Genomic DNA, 25,616 nt, shown 5'->3' with positions numbered 1-25,616 from the left:
TTGTCATTTCAAGGAAAGAATCGTTTTCAGTATTTGTTTCTAATGTTTACTAATGACAACGTTCAAGCTTTCAAGGTAAAACTGAAAATTTTTGAAAATGTATATCCATGTCCATAATCTCAAGAGCTTCCAACACTTAAAGGCTTCTTTGATAAGATAGGTTATGAAATCAGCAAATACACTTAAATATTTTATAACAAAATACATCAACATCTGAAAGATGTGTATAACTCAACGAACTGATATTTTACAAAGACTCAATGCATTACTGCATAAAACCAAGTAACTGTACAAAAACGCCTTAAGTGGCTTCAGCTTCCACACTGCAACTAAGCTTTAAGAAAGTACCTTTGTGCTTTGATGTAGCACCTAAGAATATCTACATCATCTGACAAAGCCATGAAACAGTCCTTTCTTTTATTGTGTGGGCTAGATTTTATTTGGAAACTTTTTTCTACTTAAGGCCGGATAGTAACTATTTTAGGTTTTATGGCTGTAAGGTACCTGTTGCAACAATCCAACTCCACCATTATGGTGCAAAGGCAGTCCTAAACAATTCATAAACGATGAGCACTGCTGTGTTTGAATACAATTTTTATAGACATTGAAATTTGAATTTCATACAATTTTCAATGTGTAATAAAATATTACTCTTCTTTTCTTTTCCACAGTTAAAAAAAATTCTTAGCTTATAGGCTAATCAAAAATGGGCAGTAGGCTGGATCTATCCCATAGGCCTTAGTTTTTAGACCCCTGATATACCTCAAAGAAAACAACATATCCAACAGACAATGTGGAAGCAAATATGACAATTTAGTTGTCTTCTATTAAGCCAGATGTAAAAGAAATTTGCAAAAATATAAAATAATGCCACCCCTTTTATAATTTTTTCTTTAATCTTGGAAGAATACAGTTATTTTCCTAAAAGTATTTATGCCAATATGTAATAGATTTACTTTATTACATAAAGTAAAAACATACAAATTAATCAGTTTTAATTTCTAGTAATGTAACTATTGATAGAGTTAACCATGTAAACAAAGGCTCTTGGGGTCCACAATTTTTATGAATGTTTAAAGGAGTTTTAAGATTTAAAAGATTGTTCCACATTGAAACAAAAAACAACAAAAAAAACCAACCAAACAAAAAATGATTTAAAAGTTTGAAAAATTACTGTCCTAGAACATCCAAAAATTATTTCTGGGATAAATTAGCAAAATTACATATTGCTTCTTTCCTATGTTCTAGAAACCAAAAGTCTGTGGACAACCATTCAGTCTGGAAATAAGCTATACCTCCTTCAACTCTGCTCCACGTAAGTACTCCAACAAAGAGCTTCCTGCCCACACACAAATGTTAGTCTTTAAGACTGTATTTTTCCGGAGGCAGGGGTGTAGTTTTACTCTTACCTGATGCAGTGTTCCAACCTAGCCTCCTGCTGGAACACTGTGTCAACCCTGCCTCCCTCCTGTGGGTTCTGCTCTGCCCCTGACATCATCAGAGCATCAGGGCTGAAAAAGAAGAGCATGAGCCTAAATTATTCGTTAAAGTTAACCCCAAAAGGGCTGTTATGCAAAAAGTATTTCCACGTATAAAAGTGTGTCTGAAAGAGACAACCCAGTATGATCACACTGATCTATGGCTTATTCTACGTTTATTCTAAAGTTTTCAAACACTGGAAGTTTTCACTTCTCCATCCTTTCAAAGAATCTGGAAAGTTCCTAGACTCAATTCAGTACAGTGTACCTGCTAAACAATCTCTTTTTCAAAGAGCTTTAGTTTTATTCTACCCTTGCAACCTACGCATCCTAAATTTCTCCTATTTTCTTAGTATCATACGTGATATACTAAAAAAATTATCTCAAAAGTTGATTGCCAGCTGTTTTTAATCTTATAGAAATATATGTACTTCCTTAAAGTCTTACAGTTTAAAACTTATTTTGCGGCCGGGCGCGGCGGCTCGAGCCTGTAATCCCAGCACCTTGGGAGGCCGAGGCGGGTGGATCACAAGGTCAAGAGATCGAGACCATCCTGGTCAACATGGTGAAATCCTGTCTCTACTAATACAAAAAATTAGCTGGGCATGGTGGCGCGTGCCTGTAATCCCAGCTACTCAGGAGGCTGAGGCAGGAGAATTGCCTGAACCCAGGAGGCGGAGGTTGCAGTGAGCCAAGATCGCGCCATTGCACTCCAGCCTGGGTAACCAGAGCGAAACTCCATCTCAAAAAAAAAAAAAAGAACTTATTTTGCTTTAAGCAGCAAACAAATCTAGGAAGTTATTCAATAATGAAGGTTCAATGTTCCAACCTCATTAAATAACTTCATAAAGGCAAAAGTAACTTTTGTTTAAAGAGTATTATTCTTCTAAGAAAAAAAATATGTAAAATAAAAAACAAACAAGTGTGGATAAATTTTAAGTCTTCAAGGAAAACTACAAATGGTAACTTTTTCATTCATATTTAAAAGACAGGCATAGCAACGCATATGCAGAAAGACAACATTTAAGATACGCTTTGTTTTTTCTTGAATATTATATGCATCAAAAAACTAGTAAGTTTTATTTCCAAAATGAACTCCACTTTTCCCCAACACTTCACAAAATGGAAACTTACTGAGTAAGACCACCTTAAAAGAGGGTCTATGTAGAAGACTGTTTTCAATTAAAACCAAAGGTTTAAAAAAAAAACAAAGTAAAAATGTGTCCAACAAGGTTTGAAAAGAAACAAAACTATTCACTCAAAATTCTAATTAAACTGAACTTGCTGACTTCTTAGAGTACTGATCAACATCTGACTCAACTTTTACAGTTCAAAGAATATTACCTACAATATATAGGAGGTTCCCATTATCCAAAGACAGGTAAACATGGGGAAAAAAAATCCATTTAAAGTTAATTCATTCAAAATAAAAACTAGAATTCTATAAGGAGAAAAAGAGTTAATTGGAGCTTTATCTTAAAAACTTACAGAGAAAATAGTGGAAATGGAGCATAAAGAACAAAGAATGAAAGATAAAGGTTGGGCATAGTGGCTCATGCCTGTAATCCCAACACTTTGGGAGGCTAAGGCAGGCGGATCACAAGGTCAGGAGTTCGAGACCAGCCTGGCCAACATGGTGAAACCCCATGTCTACTAAATTAGCCAGGCGTGGTGGTGCATGCCTTGGGAGACTGAGGTAGGAGAACTGCTTGAACTGGGAGGCAGAGGTTGCAGTGAGCCGAGATCGTGCCACAGCACTTCAGTCTGGGAAACAGAGCAAGACTTTGTCTCAGGGGGAAAGAAAAAGGAAAGATAATGCTACTTTTTTGGGGGATATAATTTTGTGGCAAAATTAAAAAGCACTAATTGGATCAGTGAACATTTACTGAGGGCCTATAGGGTTCCAAACTCTCGAGATCTCGTACTGAGCAAGACAAGAATCCCAATCCCATGGAGTTCTCTTTCTAACAGAGGGAGACAGAGACGTTCATCTTTCGTTCACTTTTGACTTTCACAGCACAGCTGCAAAGGAAAAAGGTCACTTCTGTAAAAAATAATTATGAGTATCATTAATTATTCCCAAGGACATTTACTAATCCACTGAATCTGAAATCATAATCTTTTTTTTTTTTTTTGAGACAGGGTCTCACTTTGTCACCTAGGCTAAAGTGCAGTGGTGGATTGTAGCTCACTATAACCTCGAACTCCTGGCCTCCAGTGATCCTCCCACCTTGGCCTACCAAAGTGCTACTGGGAGCCACTATGCCCGGCCAAAACTGTAATCTTTTAAAGCCTCCACTATTGTCATCATCCTCATAGAGCTTTTGCCCTTCAAGTATTATCTGCCCTTACTTGTCAACGTCTTTGTCAGGATTTGAATTCTATTTACTCTGACCAATTTCATTAAATGGTGCATCTTTACTAATATCTGTAATTCAACTGTACTGATTTATCAGCTACAATACCCGGATATCTGGAAAGAAATGCCACATAACAGAAAGAGATGGGGGGCAGGGGGAAGACAGACAGGGACAGAGTATGTCTGGAGTAGAGGGGTGGCTTGAGAAGTAATTTCTTAATTAGAAAGTTAATGACAAGTATTAGTACATATTTTCATTATTTTTTCCTCTGCAATTAAAGGTACCTGGATAATGAATTTTCAAAAGCAAAGATTCTGGGTTATTTATTCAAAACAAAGATAGGTATATATATACATATATATTAAAAAGCATATTCACTGCAGCAGTGTTTTAAAGGCAAAGCCAGAAAACAATCCCAAAATCTATCAATAAGAAATGGTTAAATTAAGGTACACATCGTATTATGGAATACCTTGAATGATAAATGTGATAGCTCTATATATTATTGTATTAGTCCATTTTCACTCTGCTGATAAAGGCATACCCAAGACTGGGCAATTTACAAAAGAAAGAGGTTTAACAGACTTACAGTTACTTGGCTAGGGAGGCCTCACAATCATAGCGGAAGGCAAGGAGGAGTAAGTCATATCTTACATGGACGGCAGCAGGCAAAGAGAGAGCTTATTCAGGGCAACTCCCTTTATAATACCATCAGATCTTGTGAGACTTATTTACTACCACGAGAACATCATGGTAAAGACCTGCCCCCATAATTCAATTACCTCCCACCAGGTCTCTCCCACAACACGTGAGAATTCAAGATGAGATCTGGGTGGGGACATGGCCAAAATGCATCAATTATAAGTAAAAACATGTCCAACATTATAAGAAAAAAAAATAATGGATGTATAGTATGATTGTATCTGTATATACACCAATACCTGTGTGTAGGTCTTTATATATATGATAAAAATTTATGGATGAATGTAAGAGAAACTCTCAACAGTAATTTACTTGCACCAAGGTAGTCTCAAATCTGAATTTACATGATTTCTAGTAAACTATTCATGGAAAGACCCAAGAATTCTCTTCTCTGGCTTAAAAAAAATTTATGTTGGAAATACTTTGAGAGATTGTGGATCCATGCAATGCACCTTATAAACAACAATGAAACATGTGCCTAAATCTACTGTGTAAAGTAGTGATCGTGCAGAAGGAGATGTAGACAAGGAACTCACATCCCTTTCCTTCTTTCAGCATCTCCAACAGAGATTGCCAAGTTGCATTTGTTAGCAGTGTGGTGTAGAGTTAGAAAATAGTTAGAAATCATTGGCTCAGTCACTTAATCATTTCAACAATCTGAATGTCTGTCTATTCCTATATTCAATTTGCACCTTGCCAGGCACTGAGATACAATGAACAAAACTGATCCAGTTCTTACCTTCCTAGAAGGCTCTAGTCTAGTTTGAGAGAAAGATACGTATCAAACAATCACAAAGTCCATGTAAGATTGCAACTGTGCTTCAAAGGAGAAGATTCTTTGGACATTAAAATGTATAGCACCTCAACCTGTTTGTAGCAGGTCATCTTAATCTTTTATTATTTATTTATTTATTATTTTGAGATGGAGTCATGCTCTGCCACCCAGGCTGGAGTGCAGTAGTGCCATCTCGGCTCACTGCAACCTCCGCCTCCTCGATTCAAGCGATTCTCCTGCCTCAGCTTTCCAAGTAGCTGGGACTATAGGCACCTGCCACTGCGACCAGTTAATTTTTTGTATTTTTAGTAGAGATGGGGGTTTCACCACCGTGTTAGCCAGGAAGGTCTCAATCTCCTGACCTCGTGATCCACCTGCCTCGGCCTCCCAAAGTGCTGAGATTACAGGTGTGAGCCACAGCACCTGGCCAATCTTCTTCTTCTTCTTTTTTTTTTTTTAAGAAGATAAACATTCTTAAAAAGATAAATATTCTTCAATTCAGCTTCAGAAAGCTCATTCTGCAGATGAATTTTTATATGCTTTCTTCTATAAGACAACAAAAATCAAGTTTCCCTTTCTATTTATTTTAGCTGCCAAATTCAGTGCTGATGTTATTTATTAAATATTCCAATTCAGGTCTACAGAAGCACTTCTACCTGTAATCCTTAATAGTTCTATTTTATCTATGATTTAACCCTGTATACCTGTTCAAGTAATTTTGGAAAAAATGCACATTTACCCACTCATGTTTTCATGTCTATAGAAAGCCTAGCATGTTACTCCAAGGAGTTGTAACTCAAGTGACCACTGCTCACCATCTATTTGCCTTTAAGAGTTAAAATGTAAGTACAGAATATTTGTAGAACTAATGCTTTAGTATGTCCCAACATCATAAATTTAGGATAACAAATTGCTATATTTTCAAAGGTAGAAAAATGTCAAGAAAGATACCTTTCTTTGAAAATGGCACACATGTAGAATTAATTCATCCAATATTAGTGCAGTGCCTGGCAAGGTGATAGGTTTTGAGCATACTACAATAAATAGGATACATTTCCCTTGTTTCAAGGAATTCAGAGTATAGTGACAGAAAGAGGGGGGAAAAAACAGGAGTTAGTGTGGTACGTTTCAGTAATTAGCATGTAGAAGATGCTATGAGAGATCAGAAAAGAGAGAAACTGCCTCTGCCATGGTCAGGAAGGCTCCACAGAGGGAATATTTACGATAAATTATATTATCAGTCAAAAGAAACTATTTGAGTGTTATCCTCTTAACTGTGACCTTTAAAAACACAGCTATTTTTACAATGATTTTTATGACTGACTCACAGTGTCACAAGATAATTTCTATACTCAAAGGACTTTTTGTCATGTGAATCTCAGGTTTATGATAGGTGAAAGAAAAATGATAATTTATATTGGCTCATCCCAGAATCAACAGAATTCCAAAATTTATCATTTGTAAATATGTAAAGCAGATTTCAATGTAATACTGTGTGATCCCAATGTTTACAGTAAGTTTGGTCAGAAAACCATATGTTGGGAGGGGGAAAAAACAATCTGGGACTGTGATACATTTCAAATTATATTTAGAACAATAGTACACAGATATAAACAGGCAATAAAATCAGTCTCTCTTTGTTAAACAGATATAACAGGTGTAAAATTAGACAAAAAGAGAAATGTCCAGAAAAAAACTTCTTGAACCATCAACCTTATAGATCAAATTTACAAAGAACTTGATTTTTATTTAAATTAAATAAAGGAAAAAGAAACCCATTAAATATATGCAAAAGCCAGATTCATCAATGAATATAACAGACAACAGAATCAGACAAGCCTCTACAAAATCACCTACAACAGATTAAACTTTGTTTAAATTATTTTCTTATATTATTATGCTATCAGTCTTCAAAGGCTTGAAGTCATATAAAAGCTGTAGGTACAAGTCCAATTTTTAAATCAGTGATACTGAAAGTGTGAAGTTACCACATTTTCTTCTTTTGGTTACTATCATAGCGTAAACAACAAAGAAGTTGTTATTTTTTCTTACGTAGGTAAATCAAAGTACTTTGAAGCAAAATTACCTGATAAAGACACTTAGCTTTCAGCTCAAGTTAGAGGATGACACTTCACAACTACCTGAAATGATTCCAAAATCCTAGGATTCTCAAAGAAAAATTTGCTTAAAAAATTAAAATCAATGCTGTATTTTTAGAATCAACCTACTGGTTGATAGAACATCAGTGTGCAATTCAGGTCCTGAAATGTGAATGGCATCAAATTCACATTTCAGGTGGAGAAACAGAAGGGGAAAATACAGTAAATGATCAGAACTTGCCCAAAGTCACAGGCAAAATCAGCAAAACTAGAAGAACATTCAGATTGTGGACTCCAATGAGACTGTTCTCTTTGTGACAGTAAATTCATGCATCTGATTCCTTCTGTGTAATTTAGACAACTAAGTCAGACCATGTACATTTTTAAATACTGCCTGATAGATAAATGCCCCTTTCAGAGCCAAATTCTATTTTAACTTCCCCTTTAAAAGTATAAAATTTCTTCCATCATCATATCCAAAAGAGAGTTCAGACAGAAACACTGAAGACAATAATTTATTTTAATTAGGCTCATTAAGAATTAAACATTAGATATCCTTTTATTCGCTCAGAATTTAAGAAAAATTTACTAATTTTTAGGCCCTGATTTTCTTTTTCTTTTTAAAGAAAGGTCCAGGCCGGGCATGGTAATCCCAGCACTTTGGGAGGCCGAGGAGGGCGAATCACAAGGTCAAAGGATCGAGACCATCCTGGCTAACATGGTGAAATCCCATCACTACTAAAATTACAAAAATTAGCTGGGTGTGGTGGCACACACCCGTAGTCCCAGCTACTCAGGAGGCTGAGGCAGGAGAATCACTTAAACCCAGGAGGCGGAGGTTGCAGTGGGCCAGCATCTCACCACTGCACTCCAGTCTGGAAACAGAGTAAGACTCGGTCTCACACATGTAAAAAAAGGTCCCAATAAATATGAACATTTAGCATTCTTATTAACAACACAGCATTGTCTAAAATCAAACACAAAAAGTCCAGATTTCTTTAGAGTCTGCAGAAGAGAGCTTGGCATTTTAAAGGAAAATGCTCACAGCTATAAAGGTCTAATGATGAACCAAGTAATTTCCCCTCAACAAATTAAGATGTGTTAAAGAGAAAAATGTTTATAATGAAGATGGGCTACTTTACCCACTTGATACAATCTATATCACAATTAAAGAATAGCAAAGTAAGACAATGAAAGGCTCTTCAAATCTCAGCATAAAGTATAAAGGTGAAATAGTGGTACATATTACTTATCTTTATTTTTTTAAAGTAGACTGAATAAGACAAATCCAAGTTTAGCCATATAGCCTATTCTGATGACAAATCTATGTACACTTGATGAAATATCTAAGCTGTTAAGCTAAGGTTGACCTCTATTCTATTCTTTCAGAATCAAGCATCATTATTTATCAAGGCATGCAAATAGCTTTCTTCAGCTCCCAATCTTACCTGCTGAATCTTCCAAATCAATCAGTTTGGGCATTAAGCTTTCAGGAAGTTTTTCTGGTAAATCATAGCCATTCTTCCTAGCAACCACCAGATGAAAAGCAGCACAAAACTCATCCAGTGTCAATGCACCATCTTTATCAAAGTCTGAGAGTTCCCTAGAAGATAAGTTTATTGTGAATATAATCACATTCCGCTTTGGATCCTTTTATTTCTCAAAAAAAAAAAAAAAAAGAAAGAAAAAGAAAAAGAAAAAACGCAAGAGAAATATTTTCCATGAGAAAGTGTAAAAAGTCAGTAATTCTAAAAATCCCATACATGAAAAGATGTGTAATACAGCAAATGTAGCAAAATGTTAACTGCAGAATCTAGGTGGTGGCATATGAGTGTTCATAGTGCTTTTCTTAAAACTTTCCTGTGTGTTCGAAATTCTCTAAAAAGTGGCCCCAATAATTAAGGTCACCAAAAAGAATGACCTATAACTCACATGCATTTTTAGAAGGCATATGTAGTAAGTTAGTGACATTTTTAAAATGTTTTTATGTTATCAAAATTCAATATGTATATACTTTATCTCATTTTTCATTTTTATTATTTTTTTTTGCAGGTTGTTTTATTTACAATGCCAACTTTTAAACGGAGTCTTGCTATGGCCCAGGTTGGAGTGCAATGGTGCAATCTCTGCTCACTGCAACCTCCACTTCCTGGGTTCAAGCGATTTCCTTGCTTCAGCCTCCCGAGTAGCTGGAATTATAGGCATGCACCACCACACCTGGCTAATTTTTATATTTTTAGTACAGATGGGTTTTCACCATGTTGGCCAGGCTGGTCTCGAACTACAGACCTCAAGTGATCCACCCACCTCAGTTACCCAAAGTGTTGGGATTACAGGTGTAAACCACTGCACCTGGCCAATATGTACGTACTTTAAATAATTGAGTAGAACTGCAAGGCTTAAAATAAAAATACAGCCTCTCCACCTTGCTGTCTATACCCTTTCCTAGCTACACAGACAACGACTTTTGTCTTTATTGCCTTAAATTATAAATAGCATACATAATATTACTAGTTTTTGAGTTTTCAGTTTTAGGTGTTATCTACCTACCTCGTACTACAGCATGTTACGGTACCAAAAACCTATTAAAAATGATTTAGAATATAGAGAAATACATTGATATACAGTGGAATTAACATTTATATTTATCTGATAACCATTTATTTGTTTTTGAGACAGAGTCTTGCTCCGTAGCCCAGGCTAGAGTGCTGTGGCATGATCTCAGCTTACTGCAAACTCTGCCTGCTGGACTCAAGCAATCCTCCCACGTAAGCCTCCTAAGTAGCCAGGACTACAGGCGTGCACCACCAAATCTTGCTAATTTTATTTTTTGTAGAGACGGGGTTTCGCCACGTTGCTCAGGCTGGTCTTGAACTCTTGGGCTCAAGCAATCCGTGTGCCTCTGCCTCTCAAAGTGCAGGAATTACAGGCGTGAGTCACCACACCCAGCCTTTTTCTTTTTTGAGACAGTCTCATTCTGTCACCCTGGCTGGAGTGAAGTGGCACAATCTTAGTTTACTGCAACCTCCACCTAACAGGTTTAAGTGATTCTCATGCCTCAGTCTCCCCAACAGTTGGATTACAGGCATGTGCCACCACATCCAGCTAATTTTTTGTATTGTTAGTAGAGACAGGGTTTCACCACGTTGCCCAGGCTACTCTCAAACTCCTGGGCTCACGCAATCTGCCTGCCTCAGCCTCCCAAAGTGCTAAGATTACAGGCGTGAGCCATTGTATCCAGCCCCAGTTGCTTTTTTCATGATTGCACTTTGTGTTCTATGGCCAATTCCAACAATATTCCAACACAGCTATTCTCAGTCTCTGTTTAAATGGAAGCTAACACCATTCCTAATCTTATGGCATGGTATAGGACTTATTTAACTTGACAAAAAACCAAATGGGATAATATAACCATGTATGTGCAAACTAACTTTTATCTCACACATTATGCTAGCAACAAAAAAACACCTGATGCAGCTTAAAGAATTCTAGCTCTTTATGAAGTACTACTTTATCAGTATCACTTATTTCTTTTTCGGCAGAATAAGAGAGAAGCTGGCTATTGTAAGGCAATACTAAGTTCTTTGACAGGATTCTAGAAGGGGTTAGTCGTTTATTTTTTAAGGTACTAAAATCTATCTATTAGAAACTCCTTAGAAGCAACCCAGTTACCCAACTAATGATATACCACACTTACCAAATATGAGAAAGTTCAAGAATAGGAAGTTTTGATTTTGTAAAAAACTCTTTAGCTGCAGATCCTGAAATATTAAAACAGTGTTGTTTAATGTTATTCTAAACTTATGGATCCATGAACAGAATATAAGAGTCTTAGACTTTTTCAATTGGGGAAAGATATTTTTAATATGTGAATATGTAATGTTTCTGGTCCCCAGTGATTATAAATTTTTAGAAAATTATTTGATAATTATCTTGTGTAATTAAAATCTATGACCAATAAAACAATGTCTTTGGGATTATGAAATTGAGACTTTGTCCTGTCCCATCTAGAAGAACTTCTGTTTTCAAAAACTCACCTGGAATAAATCCGTTTAGATCAGGCTGAATGGTTTTAAACTGATTTACATAATACTGTCTTTGTTCATCTGTTATTTTCCAGGGATCATCATAACTACTGGATTGCCTACGAATTTCAATGGCAGTTGTAGCTGATGCTACAGTTCGTACTGTTGTCTGGTCCTGTAATGAAACATTTTTTCCTCAGTACAGTATCTACCTACATGACTATATGGACCAAGATTGCTAGGTTATTTATCTTTGAAAGTAAAACTTGCTTTTTGTGGACATTTAAAATGTAAAACCACATATTTGTTACAATCAGATTATTGGATATGTTTTTGCAATGATTATAGAAATGTGTAGAATGATAGCAATTATGTAAGCAACAGAAAGTTATGAAAATGTGCTAAGAAAGCCAAGCAAATATATTTCCAGATGCAGAAACCTTTCAAAACTTCACTAGGAAATCAGAAACAGAAATAAAATCAGCTGAAACATTCCAATGATAACAGACTTCAAATGCACAGAGCAGAATTTTGCTTTTTTTAAATAAATGAGTGAATTTGCATTTATAAAATCTGCAACAGCAAAATATAAAAACAATGAATGCAGCAATACTTTGAATGAAGCAAATAAAAATGCAATACCAATAAAATGTCACACCTGGACAGAAGCAGGATGCATGGTTAAAAGAGTACTGGTTGGTGGAGTATCTGCAAAACTGACCCAGTTTTCTTGAGGTGGAGGTGGGGAATGCCCTGACCACACTGCATCACCAGCAGAAGAACCTATAAGGAGAATGGGTAAACATGCTGACTCATGTTTGAAGAAAAAACTTACATTACCAGGAAGTTTTCTTTCAAACTCTAACTCTGAAGAAATCTAACAATTTCCAAAATGGAATCTTTTCTGTTCAAATACAAATTATACCTCATTTAAATCTTTTCAATCATTTTGTGCTCTCCTTGTCAATACTAATAAAATTTATGTAATATATACAAAATATTCTGGAGAATAATTATTTGTTTTACACCTTTAGAGAATCTGGTATCCATAAATGCAATTACCACTTTTCAAAGCAATGTATCCACTTAAAAATTTCCATAGTTGGTTTCTGCTTCTATTTAACTTAACTTACAATTAAAAACTGTCTTGGAGGCCACTCTTGAAGAAGTATTATCAAGTTTCCTTCAATTTACAATCCTAAATAATTGTTACTTAAAAAAAATCTCTAAGCCAGGTTCTGTGGCACAAGCCTATAATCCCCACCTACTCAGGAGGCTAAGGCAGGAGGATCATTTGAACCCAGGGGTGCAAGACCAGCCTGGGCAACACAATGACACTCTAATCAATCAATCAATCAATCGCTAAATACCTGACTGTGCTTCACCAAAGGGAGACCAAAATGGCCCAGATCCTGCAAGAGGCCTCTCACTATTCCCACCGCTGGGATGACGGCTGTGCTTTCTCCATGTGTGTGGAGAAGTTGGTGGAGACTGCTGTGGTGAAACTACTGGGGATGCAGGTTCCTAGAAAAGAATATTATTTTAAAATTTTAATTTTAAGGAGACATTTTAATTATTAAGGTTGCAATAAATGTTTTAGTGTAAGCATTTGCAGAGGGCATCTACTGCTAATATTTACATGCATGTGATTACCTGTGCATCTGCAGATGTACGAGGCTGAACCGTATCATGGGTTATGGATCCCTTTTTCACTTGCCCCCTGCCAGGTGGTGGGGGAATTACACCAGAATATGACCCTTGATTTTCAGAATCTGAAGAATATGAGGCTGCATGGCGAGATTCTTGTTCATTCTTTGAAGCAACAAATCTTGGCAGAGGAAGGTCCTTTACTGTTAACCAAAAAACAATTATTACTTTAAAATAAAAAAGGACACATACATTAAAAACTAAAGTAAGACATGAATTAGATATTAGAATTTTTGTAAAAATGGATACAGAAACAACAGGCACAAAATTTGGACCATCATCTCCCTTACATTATTTAGGGAGACTCTTACCTATAAAGAAGTAATAAAACCAAATTGCCCTTCTAATGAGTGGTAACAATAGCTACATTAAATGTCTACATATGTTTGGCCCTATACTTATCATTGAATATTTATTTCACCTAGTAACCACAGTACCCCTGCCAAGCCCTTATTTACAGATAAGGAAACTGAGGCTCCGTGATGCCAAGGTCCTTCTAATGATGCCAAGATCCTTCTAATGCATAATAAAAATAGCTACATTAAATATTTATGTATGTTTGGTCCTATACTTGTCATTGAATATTTATTTCACCTCGTAACCATAGTACCCTTGCAAAATCCCTATTTACAGATAAGGAAACTGAGACTCTGTGATGCCAAGCTCATGCTCGTAGTGACTGACAGTTAGGATATAAACCTAGATCAGTTAGACCCCAAAGCCTAGGCTGCTTCTACTCACACTGGGCCTCTAAAGTAAGATTTTAGAGCTCTAAGTAAAACACAGAAATGTCACTAAGTCTGAGACTAGATTTACAAATTTTCATGGCAGAAATTCCTAAACATATCTTACTGTTCACCTACCAAAAACATAGTACAGAGTATTCTATCTATCCACTGTAGTCTGGCTTATGGCTCTCCTATAGTCAGATATTCTACATTCAATTTCAAATACAGGAGAAAGATGAAAGACTGAGAAATTCTTTGCAAGTAAATCGTTGAGCCATACTTTTAGCCCAGAACAAATACAGGTGCAGAATTATTTCAGAGGAAAGCGTACTTGGGACCGGGCGTGGTGGCTCACGCCTGTAATCCCAGCACTTTGGGAGGCCAAGGCGGGTGGATCAGGAGGTCAAGAGATCGAGACCATCCTGGTCAACATGGTGAAACCCCGTCTCTACTAAAAATACAAAAAATTAGCTGGGCATGGTGGCGCGTGCCTGTAATCCCAGCTACTTGAGGCTGAGGCAGAAGAATTGCCTGAATCCAGGAGGCGGAGGTTGCGGTGAGCCGAGATCGCGCCATTGCACTCCAGCCTGGGTAACGAGAGTGAAATTCCGTCCCAAAAAAAAAATAAAAATAAAAAGCGTACTTACCTCCATTACATGATTACCTTCGTCTCTCTTTAGAACCTCCATATGAAGGAGGGAAACTATTAAGCTTATTTAATATACATGTAAAAGAATTCAAAATTACCTAAAAAGAATGTAAACTCCCAACACTAGAAGAATGATGTGTGGCAAACTAGAGGTCCACAATGAAAACCTCCGTTGACCAATAAATTAAAATGGTACTTAAAACTATTTCTACAAATTACGTTATTTACAGAATTTTTACAAAAATTTTTCTGTAATTCACAGATTTTAAAAATCTTAATTTTTGTCTTTCCCCTTTACTCTATGAAAACAAAAGAACCCCCTGCATTTAAATGCCTATCTTTATAGAATTTCTATCTTCTTTCACATGAATGAGCCACTAAATACTTGAAAAACAAATTATCTGATATAATACTTTGATATGGTTTGGCTCTGTGTTCCCACCCAAATCTCATCTCGAATTGTAATTCCCACATGGGAGGTGATTAGATCATGGCGGGTGGTTTCCCGTGAGAGTGAGTTCTCATGAGATCTGATAGTTTAAATGTCTGTAGCAGTTCCCCCTTGCGCACGCACTCGCTCTCGCTCTCTCACGCTCTCTCTCTCTCTCTCTCTCTCTCTCTATCTCCTGAGGCAGTGTAAGATGTGCCTTGCTTTCCCTCCACCTTCTGCCATGATTGTAGGTTTCCTGTGGCCTCCCAAGCCATGTGGACATGAGTCAATTAAACCTCTCTTGTTATTGTAGGAAAGTTTCCTGTGGCCTCCTGAGCCATGTGGAAGTGAGTCAATTAAACCTCTTTTGTTTATACATTACCCAGTCTCAAGGATTTCTTTATAGCAGTGTAAAAATAAACTTATACAAATTTGTAATGTGGTCAGATGTCTATATCTAGATTTTAGTCTGCCAATATTTTAATACTGTCTCTATCAACCAGAAAGTTTAGGTTACCCGTTACTTCTTTATTTTAACTGGAGCCTCCAAAGCCTTCCCAAACAAAAAAATACAAAGTATAATGTTATTTTACTAGAAATGAAGAAAATAGGGAAGCTATATACGAAGATGGTAGCTATAATTTATTATTTACCTTAATAAAACTATTCACCTAAAATACTTTTAAACAACTTTTAGTAATTCTTAAAAAAATTGCCATTTCAACAGTGAATATAGTCAAATATGGATGAAGTACATATACTATGCCATAATAGAAGATAGACTTTTTTTTTTTGTGACAGAGTTTTGCTGTTGCCCAGGGTGGAGTGCAATGGAGCATCTCGGATCACTGCAACCTCCACCTCCCAGGTTCAAGCAATTCCCTTGCCTGAGCCTGCAGCTGGGATTACAGGTATATGCCACCATACCTGGCTAATTTTGTATTTTTAGTGGAGACGAGGTTTCACATTTTGGTCAGGCTGGTCTCAAACTCCTGACCTCCAATGATCCACCTGCTTCAGCCTCCCAAAGTGCTGGGATTACAGGCATGAGCCACTGCACCCGGCCAACAGACGTATTTTTCTAATGTTTTCAAGTGAGAAATGCAAGGTAGTGGAAATAAAGTCATGACACTTCACTCAAGGTCACACAAGCCATTATAAGACCAGAAAGACACAAGAGATCTATTGACTTGACTTCATTTGTAATAGAAGCCTATTTTCTTTCAGTTACTAGTGTACTCCATATTTACCTGTATTTATACTTTCCACTCTTAAAGGGAAACCAGACTGGGCAACAGCTACAAGTTTCAAAGCAATGTAGAACTGACTTCTTCCAAAATAACCAAGTCTTGTTGCACCACAAAGCTCCATGATCTATAAAAGAACACAATGTTAACATTAAGATTCACGACAAAATTCTCCCTTCAAAAATAAGCAGCTACCCAACTTGTTTGGAACTTCTCAAAATATCTAATAGATGGTATAATTCTTTCAACTGACAACTAACTTCCTCAAATTTCAGGTTCATATGTTTAGAAACAAAAAGTCACTGCTTTACAATAAGAAGGTCACCATTTTCCTACTTATCAAAATCCATATGATCAGCAATTTTCTTAAAATAATTATTTTTTGTTATGAGTCACATTCTTAAAGAAACAACGTACCACCCACTCTTCTTCATAAGCACTGCACATAAAATAGGACCATGTGACTAAGAGTCTATTATGCAGCCATTTAAAGTGGTAGCCTTTAAATGATATAACAACATGGTAAAATGCTAAGGATATATCGAGTAGGGAAGAAAAGAAAGATGTATAATTTTTACCACATAAATACAAATTTGGAAACTATTAAAGTCTATCACAGTTTTTTAGGTGAGATTAAGAGTCGGATGTTTCCCTTTTATTTTCCAAATGTATTTAATATGGTTCCACTACTCTTTAAAACAAACAAAATTTGTCTTTTTTTTAAGCATGAAAGTGTTCAAGGATCTACATTAATCATTCCAGTCTTTCAACAAGCATTTCTAGACTTGCTAGCACAAGTAAATATTAGACTCAAAAAAAGAGGATTTCAGATTACAAAATTATAACTCTAAAAGCTGGAGATTTCTACTATGCAGATATGACAATCTTATCTTAAAATAAGCACTAGGTATCCCTGTTGCATTGTTTCAAATAATACTACTTTGTGTATAGAGAAAGCAGTTTTAGTCTATTTTTCCAAAACATTCAAAGGAAGATAAGGTATCTGAGATGCTGTGGTATTAAGTCTGAAGAAAAGTATTCATAGAACTTCCAAAAAAAAAAAAGCACCTATTAATGATTAAGTTGTTGTATCACAACAATAATAACCATTTGTTTACATGTACAAAAAGAGTCGTTTTTGCTGACTGACCAGCACTGGAATAAGTTCCTGTTCCTGCCACTAAGGGGCACGTTCTTCTGAAGAAATTTAAAAGGGCAAAGAGAATAAAGAGGCAGGTTAATACCATTAAGGGAACTATGAGGAATATGACAATTAAAAAAGGAAGGCTACACTACACAACCCCAATCCTCTACTATTTTCTTCCCACTTGACACCTCTTATAGGATCATTACACATCTTAGATTCTTCTGTTTACATAACAATGCATCTAATATATGCCAGGTATATGCTAGACAAAGGGAAGACCTAAAAGGAGATCACAGTATGTAGTTTGTTGACATTTCAGGAAGATATCAGGGAAATGGATAGAAATGAGGAGGTAGTGTTCAAGAAGGGAGACAGAATCTCAATGCTGTTTTAATTGGTATTTATTAAAAGTTTTATTATTTGTTAGTCATTTGCATTTCTTTTCCTGACTTGCCCAATTTTAAATGGATTGTTAGTCTTTATTCATTTTAAGAAGTTTTATTATGGCCAGGGGCAGTGGCTCACACGTGTAATCACAGCACTTTGGGAGGCCAAGGAAGGCAGATCACTTGAGGTCAAGAGTGCAGGACCAGTCTGGTCAACACAGTGAAACCCAACTCTACTAAGAATACAAAATTAGCCAGGTGTGGTGGTGCGCACTAGTAATTCCAACTACTTAGGAGGCTGAGGTGGGAGGTTCACTTGAACCCTGGAGGTGGAGGTTGCAGTGAGCCAAGATAGCGTCACTGCCCTCCAGATCAGGTGACAGGCTGAAACTGTGTCTCCAGAAAAAAAAAAAAGTTTTATTACATTATAGATGTTGACCTGCAAACTGTCATGGAATTAATTCATTTAATCAATGACTATTTACTGAGCACTCTCAGGAAGGAAAGACTGGAATGTAGCTCTAAGTGTGTGTATGGAGATGATGGATGACTTAGGCAGAAGCCAGATCATATTGTATATATTGCTTTCCAAATTATCTGTTTTTCATAAAAAGCTGTTTTGGTGGTACAGAATTTACCAATTTTTATACAAGTTTGTCATTTACCCCTTTAGGACTTTTGGGTTTGCTGTACTTAGAAAGGTCTTTATACACATTTTCTTCTAGAATGTCTATGATTAATACTGAAAACATACAAGTCTGACCAAACTGGAATTGGAATGAGAAGCAAATTAGGTATCCTTTTGATCCTCCTCAATAGCTAACTACTGAGGCCAGGTGCAGTGGCTCATGCCTGTAATCCCAACACTCTGAAGGCCAAGGTAGGAGGACTGCTTGAGGCCAAGAGTTCAAGACCAGCCCGGCAACATGGTGAGATCTCACCTATATAAAAAACTAAATTAAATTTAAAAGTAGCTGGATGTGGTGACACATGCCTGTAGTCCCAACTACTCAGGAGGCTGAGGTGGGACGATCACTTTTGCCTAGGAGCTCTAGCGAGGCTGCAGTGAGCTATGATGGTGCTACTTCACTTCAGCTTGGGGAACAGAGCAAGACTCTGTCTCCCTCCCACCAACAAAAAACAAAAAGTTGATCATTTATTAAAAAATTCACCTTTTCTCCATTAACTTGAAAAGTCACTCCTATATTTATATGTGCTTATTTCTGGGCTCCTTATGTTACAGTTTTGTATGCTATTCCTGGACCTGTAACCAGTGTTTTAGTTACTTTAGCTTCAAAATATTTAAATATCTGATAGGATTAGTCCACCCCTCAATTTTTTTCCCGTTTAAAAATTTCTCTCATATACTTATTCTTCTAAATAATCCTAAGAATCATTTGTCAGAATAAACTGAGATTTTATATGGGGCAGCAACTGATTTATGGTCTTGTTCCAAACTTTAACAAGATCATTTCTAGTGTTTTATCATTAAGCATGATACTGGCTAACACTCTGCCAACACCTTTGTTAAAGAAACTATTAAGCTACTTCTGTTCTTTTAAGACTCTTGTTTTGGATTTTATATTTTCAAAAACCACATAAAGATGTTAATTTTATCATATCTTGATTTTGGGCAGAAAACTAAATATCATAATTTTTCTCTGGTCCATTGATATTAGTAATTACATTAATAGATTTCCTAACACAGAACCATTCTTTGATTCCTGGAATGAATTTCATTTAGACATGGTGTATGACTTTTCAAATAATATTTATAAAATATTTTAACCACAATCTTAGAACAATTAAATTTTAAAGCATATATAATCTTTGCCGTGCTTTGGAGTTGGTGTAATATTGGCTTTTTCAGCAGAACTAGCAAACTACTTTTTTCTCTCTGCTCTGATATACTTTAAATAGATTAGGAATTAACGTGTTTCATGATGATTTGAAGTAATTCATCTGTGATACAGATGAGGCAATAGCTCTCATATGTTTCTCAGTTTCTTCCATTCTATTTGAAATAAACTAGATTTTCTATCTCTAAGATTTGATAATTTCCTAGAGAATCATTTATCATCTCCAAATTTTATAATTTCTTAGTTGAGCATCATTCAAAGCAGTCTCATTTTTTAAATTTCCTTTCTATGATAACTTCTTCTTAATCTTAATTATGCATTTCACTTAATTATGCAGTTCACTCTTTCTCTAGTACAGTTATCTGACCATGGCGACCACCTGAAACATCTGTTAGGATACAGATTCCCAAACTGCTCCCATTAGACTTCTAACTCACCAAGGAAATCTAAATCACCAAAGGCCAGTTAGTGATTGCTGCTATAATACTGATAATTACTGAAAACTATCATGCTTTGTTTTATAAACATTATAAAATGTACATGCTCAGGTAAAATAAATGAAATGGTAGTTAAGGATATAGAATTAAAAGTCCCTACATTCCCCATCAGACGTAACAATTCTCCAAGCAAGGGCAGCTAGGTAAGAGAAAGAAAGAAAGGACATTCAAACTGTTAGAAAGGAAGAAGTCAAACTGTCCCTGTTTGCAGATGAAATGATCTTATATAAATGGAAAAATCTAAAGACTACCAAAAAACTCTCAGATCTGATAAACAAATTCAGTAAAGTTGCAAGATACAAAACCAACATACAAAAATCAGTAGTATTTCTATACACAAACCACAAAGTAGCTTAAAAAGAAATCAAAACGACAACACCATTTACAATAGCTACAAAAAACCCCACAAACTTAGGAAAAATTTAACCAAGTAGGTGAAAGATGTCTACAGGGAAAACTTCAAAACACTGACAAAAGAAAATGAAAAGGATACAAGCAAATGAAAAAACATCCTATGCTCATGAATTGAAAAATTAGTATTGTTCAGATGAGAATACTATCTAAAGCAATCTACAGATTTAATGCAATTTCTATCAAAATACCAAAGACATTCTTCAGAGAAAAAAAAAATCCTAACATTTGTATGGAAACACAGAAGACCCCAAATAGCCAAAGCAGTCCTACAAAAAGAACAAAGCTGAAGGTGTCGCACTACCAGAACTCAAAATATACGATGAAGCTCTTGTAACCAAAACAGCATGATACAGGCATAGAAACAGACACGCAGATGAATGGAACAGAAAAGAGAACCCAGAAATTAATCTACATATCTACAGCCAACTAATATGTATATTTCTTGAGACAGAGCTTCACTCTTGTTTCCCAGGATGGAGTGCAATGGCATGATCTAGGCTCACTGCAACCTCCGCCCCAACACCCCCACCAGGTTCAAGTGATTCTCCTGTCTCAGCTTCCTGATTAGCTGGGATTACAGGCATCTACCAACACACCTGGCTAATTTTTGTATTTTTAGTAGAGATGGAGTCTCACCAAGTTGGCCAGGCTGGTCTTGACCTGATCTCAAGTGATCTGCCTGCCTCAACCTCCCGAAGTGCTGGGTTTACAGGCATGAGCCACTGCCCTCAGCCTACAGCCAATTGATTTTTGACAAAGGTACCAGGAACACTCATTGAGGAAAGGACAGCCTCTTCAATAAACAGTGCTGGGAAAACTGGATATCCATATGAATTATATAATATATGAATGAAATTAAATGCCTACCTCGCACCCTATATAAAAATCAACCCAAAATGGACAAATACCTAAATATAACATCCAAAATAATAAAACTACTAGAAGAAAACACATAGGAAATGCTTCAGTACATCAGTGTGGGCAAATATTTTATAAAACGATCTCGAAAGCAGAGGCAACAAAAACAAAAATAAACAAATGGGATTGTATCAAACTTCTGCACAGCAAAGAATGCAATCAACAGAGTAAAAGACAAACTACAGAAAGGGAGAAAGTATCTGGACACTAACCATCCAACAGGAGATTAATACCTAAAATATATAAGGAGCTGAAATACCTCAAAAGCAAAAAAAAAAAAAAAAAAAAAAAAAAAAATCTGATTTAAAAATAGGCGAATGATCTCAAAAGACATTTCTCAAAGGAAGTCAGACACACAGTCAACAAATATATGAAAAAATGCTCACCACTACTAATCATCAGGGAAATGCAAATCAAAACCACAATGAGGTACCATCTCACCCCAAGTAGGTTGGCTATTATCAAAAAAACAAACAATAAAACCAAATGCTGGCAAGGATGCAGAAAAAAGGGAACTCATTCTGTTGGAAGGAATGCAAACTAGTTGAAGAACACTATGAGGTCCCTCAAAAAGCTATGAATAGAACTACCATATGATCCAGCAATCCTACTACTGAGAATTTATCCAAAGGAAAGGAAATCATTATGTCAGAGAGACACTGCACGCCCATGTTTACTGTGGCACTATTCACAAGAGCCAAGATATGAAATTAACCCAGGTGTCCAACAATAGATGAATGGATACAGAAAATATGCTATATAATACACACCATGGAATACTATTCAGCCATAAAAAAGAATGAAATCCTGTCATTCATAGCAATATGGATGGAACTGGAGGACATTATGTTAGGTGAAATAAAAGCCAGTTACAGAAAGTTAAACTCATATATGGAAGTTTAAAAAAAAACAGTTGATCTCATAGAAGTAATAAGGAAAACAGAGGCTGGGAAGGGTAGACAGAAGGGAAGAATAACGTCTACCACTCTAGGATGTCCACAGTTAATAATATATAGTTTCACATAGCTAGAAGGAGGATATTGAACGTTCCTAACACAAAGAAATGATAAATGTTTGAGATGATGGATATGCTAATTACCCTGATTTTATCACTATACATTATTATTAGGGGTGTCCAATCTTTTGGCTTCCCTGGGCCACATTGGAAGAAGAACTGTCTTGGGCCACATATAAAATACACTAAAACTAATGACAGCTGATGAGATTTAAAAACATCTTACAATGTTTTAAAAAAGTTTACAAATTTGTGTTGGGCTGCAGGCTGGACAAGCTCACATTATATATTTGAAACATCACTATGTATCCCAGAATATGTACAATTATTGACCAATTCTTTTAAATAAAATTCTAAAAAGGTGATTACATAAGACAGGTTAACTTTTTAATCCCAAGGTATCCTATTAGCTATGCAATATAAATCTGAAATCAACTTTTAATAAAGCCACCACATTGGTAAACTTAAAGTAACACTTCCTTTCATATATTCTAATTTTTTTCTACATGTATACAAACACGCAAGCACACATAATACATAAATCTTACACAAGCAGGGTCACTGTATATGATTTTTTCATATATTACTCAAAGATCTTTCCATATCCACATTGTTAAATACGGTAAGAAGTTCTTCAAAGGTTTAGCTTGTTTAAGTTTCCTTGTTCTTTGTTTCCTGCTTTCAAGGCCAGACTTCCTTACTCTGTGTCTCCCTGCCCTGGTCCCAGTAAGCAACTTCCCCGCCAGTCTGCATCTATAGGACTCACATTCCACTCACTCTGCCAATTACTCCTCCTGCTGCAACAGTTCCTCCCTCCGAAACTGTCCTTCCTGCCAGTATAACCCCCTCCCTGAACCCTTCAAATCAGCCATTGTGTGGTCCAGTTCCAGCCAATGGAAACAAGACAGAGTAGTGGAAACCCACTGCATTAGGAATAAAAACCTCTGCTTTCCTTTGTTCATGGTGCTCTCACCACTGCTCCATCCACAAGATGCACTCTTCTATAGAAGTAAATTTGCCTTGCTGAAAAGATTTATGTTCAAGTGCTATTTCTTTTGTAGCACGGAAAATTTGTTTCTAACACACATACATCTCATTTTTTAATAAAACATTTTGTCGTGTGGATGGATGTGCCTATTACAAATTAACCAATCCCCTACTGATGGATATTTAGTTTTTTCCAGCGTTCTATTACAAATAATATCGTAAACTTAATCTTTGTGCACTTGTACAACTATAGAACAAATCTCTAGAAATGGAATATGCTTTAAATATATAATATAGTCCACCAGGTATGATGGCTCACACCTGTAATCCCAATATTTTGAGAGGCTGAGGCAGGAGGATTGCTTGAGGCGACCATTTCAAGATCAGCCAGGGCAATGTGGTGAGATCTTGTTTCTACAATACATACATACATACACACACACACATATGTACATATATACACACATATATATACATACACATGTGTGTGTGTGTGTGTGTGTGTGTGTGTGCTGGGTGTGATGGCATATCTGTAGTGCTAGCTACTGGGGAAGCTGAGGTGGGAAGATCACTTGAGCCCAGGAGCTCAGCCTGGGCAACAGAATGAAACCCTGTCTTTTTTTTAAGTGTGTGTTTGTGTGTTTGTGTGTGTGTGTGTGTGTGAGTAAATAACAGTGAAGTACTAAAAACTATGAGTGACAATTACATCTTAAATCCTGGTTAAACTTAAAGTAAAGGCTGTGTGGTCTGAGAGGGAAGTTAATGTTTTCCTTAACTTTACTGGCTTTACCAAGGAATATCAGCCTAGAGAAGTCAGTATTGACTTCTTTTCTAAATGTTTCATTCCACAATATTTACCAAAAAGCCACTAACTTCTAGGAAAAAAGACAGACTGTAGTTCATGTAACACCTGTACAGATCAACACAGCTAGAAAATTATGGTTTATGCCATTCATATAGTACTTGAGCAAGAACTCAACTTTACTGTGCCTCAGTTTCCTCATATGTTAACTGAGGAAAATAATATAATACACTATCTCATTCAGTTGCTGTGAGCATTCAATGAAAACTGTATTCAATAAAACACTTCAACAAGTATCTGGTCCAGAAATATCATTATTACTTTCCATTTACTCCCCTGATCATAGTGGACTTTATATAGTCAGAAACTTCAAAGACTAAGTCGTTCTTGAAAACCACATTTTCTTGAGAGCCAAGAGTTAATGCCTGTAAGCACTAAGATGAATGCTATAACTTCTGATGGAAAGCCTTCTAAAATAATAGGATGCTCTCATGTCTTCCTAAGTATTTGCAACTTCTGGTTTAAGACGACACTCTGAGCCCAGGATTTTACTTGCTGTCCTTTCAGGACTCTCATTAAAATGGCAGTAAGGGAATAAACCTACAATAATAAAGGGGAAGTTAGCTGACAGAAAATTTCAATAAACTCTTGCAATTAGAAAACAGAATAATGACTAATGAAGTAAGGTGGAAGAAATGAGTGCCAAGAATACTCATGGAGAAAAACCAATATGCCCAACAAAATCCAGACTCACCCAGAAATGCTAGGTATGATTAGGGATGGGACTGGGACAGAGAATGAAGGTCCACATCTCTACTGCTGCTCACAGATACTAGCAACCAGACCCAACCCTCCAAACAAAAGCAAACAGACAAACAAGCACTGGAAATGTATCTAAAAGAATGAAATACTAGAGAAAAACTAGGACAGCTGGTATAGACAGCTGCTGTTGCCCCTGTTAAGTCTTTCCAAAATTTACCAATCCAAATTAAGAATCAGCAGCTGACCCAGCCCACCTAAAGTAAGACTGCCTTTTAAGAAGCTATTTCCCACCCCTTTGAAAAAAGATAAGCTACACCCAAGTACACAGAACTTAAGTCAGTTTTTCTATTGCCTCATCTTTAAATATGAACAGCTTACCAAAGATCAATAAGCACCTAGGGAAAGCCTATAAAGTTAAAATGGACTGCCAAATTTACAAACAGAAAACAAACACACACACACACACACACACACACGGAAAGAACCTTAATACTCTAGTGTAGCCTCTGACAGATTTTAGAAAACACTCCATTCGTAAAAGGAGAACAAGATACTACATTAAAAGAACAATCAGAGAACAAGATATCTTGAACTATACAAAGCTCAACAGAAGTATTAGACGATAAAAA

General features: G+C 36.2%; 1 protein-coding gene across 8 annotated transcripts in view; it reads right to left on the bottom strand.

The window, feature by feature from the left end:
• Window positions 1–25,616, bottom strand: part of REPS1 (RALBP1 associated Eps domain containing 1) — a 77,205-nt gene that overhangs the window by 27,171 nt on the left and 24,418 nt on the right. For 7 of the 8 annotated variants that reach the window (XM_012474463.3, XM_012474465.3, XM_012474468.3 and 4 more), the window contains exons 2-8: window positions 16,204–16,327; window positions 13,093–13,289; window positions 12,810–12,963; window positions 12,098–12,222; window positions 11,452–11,614; window positions 11,112–11,175; window positions 8,863–9,017 (exon numbers count right to left, since the gene is read on the bottom strand). In XM_012474463.3, coding sequence (XP_012329886.2) covers window positions 8,863–9,017; window positions 11,112–11,175; window positions 11,452–11,614; window positions 12,098–12,222; window positions 12,810–12,963; window positions 13,093–13,289; window positions 16,204–16,327 — 982 coding nt within the window. The remainder of the gene's footprint in view (window positions 1–8,862; window positions 9,018–11,111; window positions 11,176–11,451; window positions 11,615–12,097; window positions 12,223–12,809; window positions 12,964–13,092; window positions 13,290–16,203; window positions 16,328–25,616) is intronic. The other variant, XM_012474466.3, reaches the window with a different exon arrangement.

This window comes from Aotus nancymaae, unplaced genomic scaffold (genome assembly GCF_030222135.1).
Source record: "Aotus nancymaae isolate 86718 unplaced genomic scaffold, 86718_ANA_hifiasm-v0.15.2.pri h1tg000040l, whole genome shotgun sequence".
NCBI classification, from domain to species: Eukaryota; Metazoa; Chordata; class Mammalia; order Primates; family Aotidae; genus Aotus; species Aotus nancymaae.
The sequence above is the reverse complement of the archived record's forward strand: the minus strand, read 5'-3'. Positions and strand labels throughout refer to the sequence as shown.